The sequence below is a fragment of the Cynocephalus volans genome, chromosome 1 (assembly GCF_027409185.1).
Source record: "Cynocephalus volans isolate mCynVol1 chromosome 1, mCynVol1.pri, whole genome shotgun sequence".
NCBI lineage: Eukaryota > Metazoa > Chordata > Mammalia > Dermoptera > Cynocephalidae > Cynocephalus > Cynocephalus volans.
The window spans coordinates 302,536,119-302,546,601 of record NC_084460.1 but is presented as its reverse complement, the minus strand read 5'-3'; the positions used below and the strand labels follow the sequence as shown (position 1 = coordinate 302,546,601).

General features: G+C 63.0%; 1 protein-coding gene across 1 annotated transcript; it reads right to left on the bottom strand.

The window, feature by feature from the left end:
- Positions 1-560: 560 nt before the first annotated feature.
- AGXT (alanine--glyoxylate aminotransferase) lies at positions 561-10,081 on the bottom strand. The gene is made up of 11 exons (XM_063080793.1): positions 9,851-10,081; positions 9,565-9,757; positions 8,291-8,355; positions 7,922-8,022; positions 6,822-6,892; positions 5,801-5,885; positions 4,407-4,502; positions 3,656-3,725; positions 2,030-2,125; positions 1,272-1,400; positions 561-668 (listed from the first exon to the last, which is right to left on the bottom strand). The coding sequence occupies exons 1-11, from the start codon at positions 10,079-10,081 to the stop codon at positions 561-563; spliced, it is 1,245 nt and encodes a 414-aa protein (XP_062936863.1).
- Between the last annotated feature and the right edge of the window lie 402 nt (positions 10,082-10,483).

Genomic DNA, 10,483 nt, shown 5'->3' with positions numbered 1-10,483 from the left:
CCTTGTCTGTGTGTGTGGGGTCTTGATTCAGCCCTGGGGGCCGTGTGAGTTCACGTGGAGGTGGCATGTGAGGGTGCGTTTGGGGGGTGAGGTCTGGGGCCAGAGTGTGGGGACAGCTCCCCAGCCCCAGCAGAGGCCCCAGGGGAGGACCTGCCCTGTGGGCTTCAGCATGAGGGGCTCCCCCAAAGGCACACACTAGTGCAGGAAGCAGAGGTCCCCGCCTGTCAGACTCTTTCTCAGCCCACTCCCCAGCACAGGAGAGATGACCAACCAGCTCTTTATTGAATATTCCTGAAAGGCAGTGAGCTGTGGGGACTGCAGCAGCTTGTTTGGAAAGCATTGCCAGTCCTGAGCCCACATGTTTGCAGGGGGTCCCCCTTGGAGGGAAAAGACCACTTCGGGCCAGGGCAGGCTGCCTGGTCCTCTCCCTGCCCCTCGCCTGGGCCAGGTCAGCAGCTTTCTGGCCCCAGGCCCGCTGACCTTGTAGAATCAGTTTGCCGCTGGGCCCTGAGGCCCTCCAGGTGGGCATGGACCAGGCGTGGGCTGGCTTGGCAGGCAGGTCATAGCTTGTTCTTGGGGCAGCGCTGCAAGGCCTCCCTCAGGGCCTCTGTCACCCGGTCCACGTTCTCCCAAGTGGCATTGCAGCCCATCAGGCCGATCCGCAGCACCTGGTGGGACACAGGCCAGGGAGGAGACATCAGCCCCCATCTGGGCCCTGCCCGGTGCTGACTGGGGGCTGGTCAGAGTCAGGGTGGGTTCACCCTGTGTGGGCACCACCCACCCTGTGCACTGAAGGGGAGCCAAGAGCCTCATTCAGGTCATATAGGGAGGCTCCTGAAGACCCCGGCCAGAGCCAGTTCTCCCCTCTCTGCACCCACAGAGCTTGGGAAGAGAGTCCTGGATGGCAGCCAGTGGGGTCACTCAGCATCGCTGGCTCAGCAGACACAGCTGGACCCAGGATTGGAGTTCCCAGCCTGGTCAGCCAGGTCCTCTCAGAGGGAGGGAAGGACCCTCTGAGTGGAATCGTAAGGCCTAACCCCGTGACCTCACCAAGCTGCGGTGGGAGCGGCAGCAGGATATACTTTGTCCAGATCCCCCCTCACGCAAGTCCCTCCTTATGGGAAAGGGATGCTCCCTGGGCCTGCTGATGACCTCCGACCTCGCCCCGGACTTGGTGTGCAGCAGTGCTCGATGTGGGGGTGGCGAGTCTAGTTTCTTGCCCTGGGCCCTCGGAGCAGCAGGGCCTGGGCCCCCGAGGAGCTGTCTCTCACCTTCCCCATTGAGGGCCCGAGGCCACCTGTGATCTCAATGTCAAAGTGGTCCATGACGTAGTTGACAATGTCTCTCCAGTCATAGCCGGCGGGTGTGGCCACGGTGGTGACCGTGGGCAGCCGGAGCGCCTGCAGGAGAGGCCGGGCTCAGCCATAGGGTGAGAAGCCTGCATGCACCTTCACGATGGCTCTCACCGGGGCCCCCTGTCCTGGCCTGACCTGCCCTGGCCAGGGAGAGAGAGCTGAGGGAGGGAGGGCTGCCACCCCTGCCAGCAGCTGCCCCTGCAGAGTCCTTAATTTCCCACTTTGTTTCAGCAGGGTCATTTGTGTCCTCCCTCTCCTGGAGGACTCCGGGGGGCCCGGCTCACTGAGCCGACTCCCCATCCCTAACCCCACCCCTAACCCCACCCCCACCAGGGGCCGGTACTCGGCAGTGGCTTGGGAGATCGTGGAGGAGGCAGATGGGCAAGTTCCAGCTGGGAGATCACAGGCCGACCCGACCCGGTAACTGCTCCCAGGTGAGCAGGCTTGGGGGAGGGCTCTTGAGATCCAGCCTCCAGAGGCCTGGGCACTGCAGCCTTCCCTTCCCCCGTCCCTCTGCCCCTCCCCGCCACCAGGGGAGCCACAGGCCAGCACCAGGCAGCCTCCCCTTTGTGTCCTTGGGATGCTGAGTCCCTCCCAAGGGGGGATGGATGAGAGCTCTCTCTGCCCTGGCCCCCATGGGTGCAGGGCCGCCCACCCACCAGGGGCTGCCATACCGCGTCCTTCACAAAGAGCTGCAACCCCAGCTCATGCAGGCGCCCGTGCAGGTAGGCCACCACCTCCCGGTGCTGCCGCCAGCTGTTCTCCAGGCCCTGCTTGGGGACAAGGCACTGGGTGGGCACTGATGTGGGCAGGGCAGGACTGAGCCTCTCCCTCTGTGGTGATAGGGGGAGAGCCTGGCTCCATAGGCATCTGTGATGGGGGCAACTTCAGGTTTGGGATTTGAGCCCCTCAGGAGTTTCTGGAAACCCCCAGTTTGGGGCCCTGGTTTTGCCCCAGGGGCTGAGCCTGGGACCACCTTGGGGCAGGCAGAAATAGGTCTGAGAAGAAGAGAGGTGGGGACCAGCCTGTTGGTGGAGTCCAGGGACCCCCCGGGGAGACGAGGTGGGGGCACCTTGCAGGAGGTAGGGATCCAGGCCAGGCAGGGGAAGGGGCTGTTGGCCACACAGCACGGGGTGGATCAGAACCAGAACCAAGGCTCGGGTGGCCACTCCAGCCCTCCATCCCCTGGAGGCCAGCCCCCCGCTCTGCTGTCTCCCTGTCCAGATCTGCTCCTACCTCGGCACGGGGAGGGTGAGGGGGAGTCTCTCCAACCCTGGCCTTGTGTGTCCTCCCCGACCCCTGCCACCAGCTCCCTGGTCACCACGGCCCTGCCTTGCCGGTGGTGCTACTCTGTCCTCCCAGTAGACTGACCCCACCCTGTGTTCCAGCAGGGTCTGCCAAGCCTGCCACCCTCTTGTGTCCCCTCTCTCCTGACTTTCTCGCCGCCCTCTCTGGCCAGCTCAACCCCACGGCTGTCTTCACGGTCTTTCCAGCCACTTGCCCTGCGAGCGTTCAGCCCCAGCCCAGTGTGGGTGACCATCCAGCTCACGGGACACCTGGGCTCTTCCCCAGCCCTCGGCAGTGACTGTGTGCGTGGATGCAGGAGGCACAGCACTGCAGCCTTGCAGGGAGGCCAACCACAGCCCAGAGACCCTTGCTGGCCTCTGGCCTGTAGTCGGCAGTGGCCTCTGGGGGACGTTAGGACCCTGATGGCAGCGAGCGGTGCTGCCAGCCACTTTCCTGTCCTGTGTCCTGAGAGTGTGGATGCTGCACTGGGCAAGACCACCACCCTGGTCCCACCCAGCTGCCCGTGCCTGACCCCCGCCCCGCCCTGGGAGCTGGACGTGCCTGCAGGAAAGCGGCGCCCCCTTTACGTTGATGACCCCCACTACTGGCCTTTGACCCCCTCTCCCAGACCGTTCCCCCCTCCACAAACACCTCGAACCCAGCAGGCCTCACTCGCTACTTTGCTTGCAAGAGTCCACACCTGCCCGTCACCGTCACTGCTCTGTGCAGGGCTTTATCCTGCTGGGCCCTGCCCCCAGCCAGCCCTCTGAGCCCGCCCTTCCCCCGCCCGTCAGCAGACCCCCTTCTCTGCAGGCCAGGCCCATCAGCAAGCCAACCAGTGCTTACTCTCAGTCTTAGGAACCCTCCTGTCCCATGTCCCCTGAATAGCTTGAGGGGATTGCAGGGAAAGTGGCCTCCCAGAGGCACGCCAATCTTAGCAGGGGCTCCTGGGAGCTGAGCGAACCTCCCCGTAGGGCGCCCTGCACCTGGGCCAAGTCCCTGCCTCCACGCACCTGTTCTGCCATGAGGGCCAGGGCCTCTCGCAGGCTGTACAAGCCGATGACGGGGGTGGTGTGATGGTATCTGGAAGACAGGGGTGGGGGGTGCTTGGTCCACCATTACTGGGTGAGGGATGGAGCAGTAGCTTGGTCAGTCCCAGCCCCCACAACACAGGCTCTATGACAATGGGCCCCCTCCCAGTCCAGTTTCAGAACTACAGACTCAGAGCTGGAGGACAGCTAGGTCTGAGAAGGCCCTGGCCAGCTGTGCAGCAGGAGGCAGACAGGAGCAGAGACACTGTGCTGGTGGCCACCTCCACACCAAGGGCCCCCTCAGCCAGTGTCCCTGTGGAAGCTGACATGCCCCTCTGTACCCGCTGGACCAGGTCCCAATCCCTGGTGCCTTGTCCTGGGTGTAACACAAGAGGCCTTGAGTTTACAGCCAAGGTGGCCTCCTTTGCAGAGAGGCAAACTGAGGCCCAGGAATGGGAAGACGTGGGAGGTCAGGTGCAGAGTGCCCAGGGTGTGCCCTGTGAGGAGGACAGGGCTCATGTCTCCAGGCCAGGCGAGGAGAGGGGTACTCGGGGTGTGGGAATTTGGTGGCTTGGCACTGGTGAATCCTGCGGCTCCAGTTGGCGTGCAGGGGCATGAAGGTGGGGGCTCGGGCCCAGTGTGTAAAACTGATAAGCAGGGGCTGTAGTGAGAGGGCACGGCCCCCCATGAGCCCAGCCACGCCCAGCCACCACCTGTCCCCGCCCAGCCTCACATCCTGGGCTTGTCGTCACAGCCCCAGAGGTTGGCCAGATACTTGATGTCCAGCGAAAAAGAGAAGGGCTTAGTCTTCCGAGAGTAGATCTTGTTCCTGGGGAGGAAGAGCCAGCCTGAGTGTCTGCCCCTCTGGTCTGAAGGCCAGGGCCCATCTTGTCGCTGTCTTGTTTCACAGAAGTAACAAGGTGGGGACCCCCAGGAGGGCCTATGCCCTCTGTGTCTGTGCTCAGGGGCTGGTGTGGGACAGGTGGGCTGTGGATCCTCAGGCTGCCCAGCCTCGCTGGCCCTTGGCCTGTGCTGCTGCCTGCGTGGGTGTGGCCCAAGCTAGGTCCCCCCGCTCTGTTGGATTCTCTCTCTCTCTCCCTGTCCTAGTCCCCCCCACCCACCAGAGGGCCATCCTGCCTCAATCCACAGGTCACCCAAAGGTGACCACTCACTAACGACAGGAGGGCCTGCTCTGTGGGCAACTCCAAACCGTCAAAATGACAGAGGGGAAACTGAGGCTCAGGGCCTATGGCTGAGGCCTCACCTCTCCTGGAGCTGCCATACCCTTGGGGCAGAGGCTGGGGTGTAATCCAGGGCCCCTGACTGTCCCCTTCCTGCTCTGCCCCTCACCCTTGCACCGTGACTAGAGCACTGGCCAGTCTTGACACCTTAAATGTCTCTAATCTCCAACACCTCCAGATTGATGCGTCCAGCCCAGACCACCCTAGCTCCTGGCCCAGCTGCCTCCTCCACCCTCGCTTATGGCCCTAAGGCGTCTCAGACCCCCCACGTCCCACGCAGAATTCCTGACGTCACCTTGAAATTGTCTCTGTTCTGGCAAATGGCAGAACTCGTCACCTGGCTGCAGCTGGATGATAACAGTCTGCCTAGGCCAGTCCTCCATCCTCACCCCCACCCCAGGCCATGCCAGGCCTGGCTTAGGGTCTGGACACCAGGGATGTGAGGTGACATTAGGACTGCAGAGGGGAGCAGGTGGTCCATGCCCATCCCTTGGGGCAGCTCCTACATTAACTCCTGGCAGCTGAGCTCGGGGTGGAGACCTTGTGGGGCTGGGCCTGGGCCCCCAGTCCTTGCCGGGTCAACCATTGGCATGAGGCTGGGGAACTTCCGGAATGCCAGGCTCTGCATCCTGCACACAGGCCCAGGGCCTGGCACCCATGCCTTGCCCTGGCCACCCTGCTCCCTGTGAATGTGGTGCTCTGGAGCAGACGTCTGGCCACTAGCACACCCTGAGCAGGGTGGGCCTGAGGGTTCCAGACACATCTCTGAGCACCACCTGCCCCGAGTAGCCCTACCATCCTCGCTCCAGCCCCTCCTTCCCCGGGGCCACCTGAGCTCACTGCACATCCACCCCTGCCTCAGGGCCAGGGTCTGCGGGTCACTCACTTGGCCTTGTCACTGAAGGAGATGGGCGAGGTCCCTGGAGGGGCATTCAGGACCTTTTGGGCGCCTGAGTACAAGATGTCAATGCCTGTGGAGAGGGGCACTGCTCACAACAGGGCCAAGCCCCGTCCAGGCAGGATCATCCCGCGGTGGGTGCCTGCCCTGCCCAGGCCCTGTTCTGCGCTGGAGGACCAGGACTCCACTAAGACTATTGGGGGCCGGGCAGGGGAGTCCTAGGTTCGAAGCTCAGTGCTGCAGCCTTGTGGCTGTGACCTCAGACCCGAGTCTCTTAGCATGGCTTCTCCCTCCGTTGAGTCTCCCAGGGACAGCCCTGCCACCTCAGCACCAAGGCCTGGGCCCCCTTCTTAGGTCCCTCCTTTCAGAGCAGTAGTTTGAGTGTCAGCCCAGGAATAATCTGTCTCTTCACTGTCTCGGAGCTCCCTAATCAGGAGGGGTTCTGCAGAAACATGACACGCCATGTCAAGCGGGTGCTGGGTCGGGCACCACCAGGGTGGATTCAGGCTCTCCCCTGTGAGAAAATGCTGGGAATGGTAGGCTCCTCGGTTGGCCCAGTTGAGGTTTCCTGCAAGTTGACACTGACAATGCAGCCTGGTGGGGGGTGTGACAGATGCAGAAACTGAGGCTCTGTGGGACCAGAGGCAGCCCAGCCCCTTACAGATGATTGACAGGGGCCATGGTCCTTTCTCCTTGCAGTCGCTCCTGCTGCAGCTCTGAGGGTGTCTCAAGACTGCGAAGCTGCTCCGTCCTGCCCGTGCCTCACGTCCAGGTCTGACAGCCCAGCAGAAACGTTGGGGTGCTGACTAGTCCACGGAGCCTGTCCTGCCCCAGTGAGGAGCTGGTGTTTCCCCCGGGCCTTGTGGAGTCAGGGCCCTGATCTGTAGCGTGGGCTGGCGGTGGAGCTGCAGGCACTGTCAGGCAGAACCTTCCAGCAAGGCCTTCTGCAGCCCTGGAGCCCAGCGGCTAAGCGGCAGCCTGTCTGGGGCTGTCTGGGGCATACCCTTACCTTGCTGGTCCATGTAGATGGGGGAACCACCCAGGGACGCCACTGAGTCCACCAGGAGCAGGCAGTTGTACCTGGAGGAGGTGTGGGGCAGAGGGCAGCAGAGGGCAGCGGGACTGGGCCCTGAGGTTCAAACCTTAGCCAGGATGGATGGGGTTTCTGGAGGGCCCCCCACACCCTTCAGAAGCCTGGCAAGGAAGTGGGGGGATGCTTCCACCTCCCTCATGTCGCCTCCTCCTGGACTCTGTCAGAATCCACCGGGACCTGCAGCTCTTCCTCTCCCCCGCCCTGCACGTCAGAACAAGAGGGAGCCGCAGGGCGTTGGCTGCGGCCGCGGAGTCCCCACACGAGTGTGCGTGGACTCTGAGCATGGACGGCCCGCGGGCTGCGGGACCTGGTGGCACGAGGCCGGGGCCTCCCTCTGCCACAGCAGGTTGGATGGGCGTCCAGAGCTCAGAGAGGACAGAGTCCAGAAAGTGCCCTAGCGGCAGCTCCCTCCTCCACCTCCACATTTCCTTGTAAGGAAAGGCGTAAGAAGTCCTCAGGCCGGCCGGCCGCGGGTGGTGCAGTTTGGACCCTGCTGCAGTCAGCCTGGATGGCGTTTGTGAGCTGTATGCACGGGCCGGTCCCATGGGGCAGGCTGTCTCGGATGGGGCCTGCCACGGTGACCCTCCCTGGCTGTGGAGAGGTTCTCCCCTCTGTCCTGAGGTCAGCCCTAAGACAGGACTGCTGGGTCACCGGGGGCCCTGTCCCTGTTTCCCTGAGGGATCCCGTCTGATTCCACTCGAGTGCCTGCCCCGTGCATCTCCTGCAGGGCTCAGGGAGGGCAGGAGACACTGTGGGGGCACCTGGTCACCTGATCCTGCTCCCAGCCCTGGGGTCATCTTCAGCTGGGAGGAGCCCACCCAGACTCAGTGCAGAGCAAAGAGGACCCGAGACTTGCCCACGGGACAGAGGCTGGGAGTGGGCAGAGGGCAGCTCGGCCTCACCTGCTACCTCTCACACCAGAGTGACACCCTCACCAGCCTGGCCCTGCACTGTGCTCGGCTCTGCCCCCAGCACTGCCGCCGCAGGGGCAGTCTCACCCGGGGGGACAGGCTCACCTGTGGCAGAGCTCCCCGTAGCCATCCAGGGGCTGCAGTATGCCACTGGACGACTCCCCGTGGGTCAAGAACAGCAGCACCGGCTTGTGCTGAGCCAGGCCCTGAGGAGCAGAGGGACAGCTGTGGGCAGAGCTGCTAGGGCAGGGGCCTCCCCGGGGCTGGACAGCCCTTCCAGAGGGTCTTCAGCTGCTGGGGCCAGGGCCAGGACCCCCCCCCCCGCAAACACCCCCTCCCCCATGGACGGTGCAGATCTGGACAGCAGGAGCCAAACTTGTCTTGACCCCTCTTGGGCGCGGTGTGCTGGAGTGGCTGGGGGCACCTCAGTTCCGGGTGGTGGGCTTTTTCCAAGGAGAGGACTTTTGCTCATACCTCCTCCACCTCCTGCAGTGTGTAGTGGTATCCAGGGTCCTTGATCATCGGGTGCACGTGGGCTCCTGGGGCAGGAGCAGAGTGGGCAGTGAGTGGCCAGTGTAGGGGACCAGAGTCCACCCTGAGTAGATGGGCCCTGTGAGGGCAGGAGCGTACCCACCCTGGCACCTCCCCGCTGGGCCAGAGAGGAAGGTGCCGTGTGCTCTGGGAAAGCCACTCTTCTGCAGAGCCAGTGCCATCCTGGCCTCCTGGATGTTGGAGCTGAGGCTTGGGGTGCCTAGTGAGAGTTGGCCTCAAGATCCACTCAAATGCCTGTCCTCAGGCCACCTTCCCTGAGCCCAACCAGGCTGGGGCTGTGCCACTCCATTGCAGAGCTCATCATGTGAACTGTAAACATGTGACTGTACATGGCCACGCTACCCCACGCCTCCCCCAGCATCCTATGCACAGCCGATGGCCAGAGTCGTAGGAAAGGAGAAGACCCCAGGACCACCCAAGCCTTGGGAAAGAGCCTGAGCTGGGGGTGCAGGGTGGGGACCGGGGAGGGCACTGCCCAGTCCCCATACGTCGGGCATTGGAGCCTGGGTGTCCCGATATCCACTCGGTCTCTGCCCAGCCCTGGCTCCTCTTGAAAACAGGATGTGGGCTGAAGGGGACCAGGTGAGGGGCCAGGACCCTCTTAGGCTGTCAGGGGTTGTCCATTAACCAGCATGGCTGTTGTGGAGCTGACCAAGCAGGATGTCTCCAAATGCCACGGTCAATCATTAAGCCCAGTGTGAGCTCCTGCTCTTGACTTTTGTCTCTCAGAAAATCTAATCTGGAGGTGAAAACTCCATCCATACCTCCACACCGTGTGGATTACACCAAGGCTCCAGAAAGAAAGCTGAGATTAGGGGAGAGGGTCGGCTTCTGAAACCCCATCCTGCCATGGAGCAGAGCTGATGCCTGGAGACCCTGGAGAGCTGGGGGACCCTTAGGGTTTGTGCTCAGACCAGAGGCTTCCCTGCAGTGCTGTCGCCCCTACACACTCCAGAAACAGCTCTCCTAAAGTCTGGGAGACCAGGGGATCGGGGCATCTGCTGTGCTTCCAGCCCTGTCAGGGCACCCTGGCGCCCACCTGGAGGCGGAAGCAGGCTGGTGGGGGGTGGATGCGCGGAGGGCACACGGGGGTAAGTGCTCACCAGGGAGGGGCAAGGCTGGTGGCTGGTGGCTGGCGGGAGGAGGCCTTAGAAGGAGGGAGCGAGGACCTCACCCCACCCTGCGCCCTCCCTTACCAATGCGCTCCCCGATGTCCACAGCCCGCTGCCCCCAGATGCCATTGGCCCCGACCAGGAAGGAGTCCCCCGGCTCCAGGAGGTTGATCAGGGCAGCCTCCAGGGCGCAGTGTCCTGAGCCACTGATGGCCAGCGTGAGGGGGTTCTTGGTCTGGAACACATACTGGATGCCTTGCTTGATGTCATCCATCACCTGAGGAGGACGGGCACCCCGCTCAGGAAGAGCAGCTCAGGGGACTAGCCACCCCCACCAGATGGCAGATGGGCAGCGCCAGCCCAGTCCTACCTGGAACATCTCCTTGTGCATGTGCCCAATTATCTGCAGCCCGCTGGCCGCCAGCACGCGAGGAGTCAGGTTGGAGGGGCCGGGCCCCAGCAGGAGCCGCTTGGGGACAGAGAGGGGCTTCAGCAGGGCCTCTGGGGGGGCCACCAGCAGCTGGTGAGAGGCCATGGTCCGCACTTTGCCTGCCACTCGGGGCCCCAAAACTGCACTGGCCGTGGCCAGAGTTCGGAACATTTTCCAGCCAGCTTGGCACTGGCCACACAGGTGAGGACTGGTCGATGGGCTCCTGCTTTTGTCCTTATCGAGCCCTTTTCAGGTCAGGGCCTGCTGGCTGGGGTGTTGACCCCTCGCAGGGGGAGGGGAACCTCAGAGTCCCGTCAAAGAAAAACAGAGCGGCAGAGCTGTCCTCCGCTGGCCAGTGCCTGCCCCGCTCCCTCCCAGCGTCCTGAACCCTGCTTAGCTCAGGGTCTGGACAGTTTTCCTCAAAGGGTCAGAGAGTAAGTAGTTCAGGCTCAGCAGGCTGTACAGTCTGTGTTGCGACCACTCAACCCTGCTGCTGTAATTTGAAAGCAGCTGTGGTGGGTGTGGCTATGTTCAATAAAACTTTATTTACAAAGAAAAACTGGTAGTGGGCCA

Coding starts and splice junctions, on each gene's coding strand:
- AGXT (XM_063080793.1), bottom strand. CDS start 10,081: ATGTTCCGAACTCTGGCCACGGCCAGTGCAGTTTTGGGGCCCCGAGTG. Junction 9,758..9,850: donor TGCACAAGGAGATGTTCCAG/GTAGGACTGGGC, acceptor CGTCCTCCTCAG/GTGATGGATGACATCAAGCA. Junction 6,893..7,921: donor TACGGGGAGCTCTGCCACAG/GTGAGCCTGTCC, acceptor CACCTCCTCCAG/GTACAACTGCCTGCTCCTGG.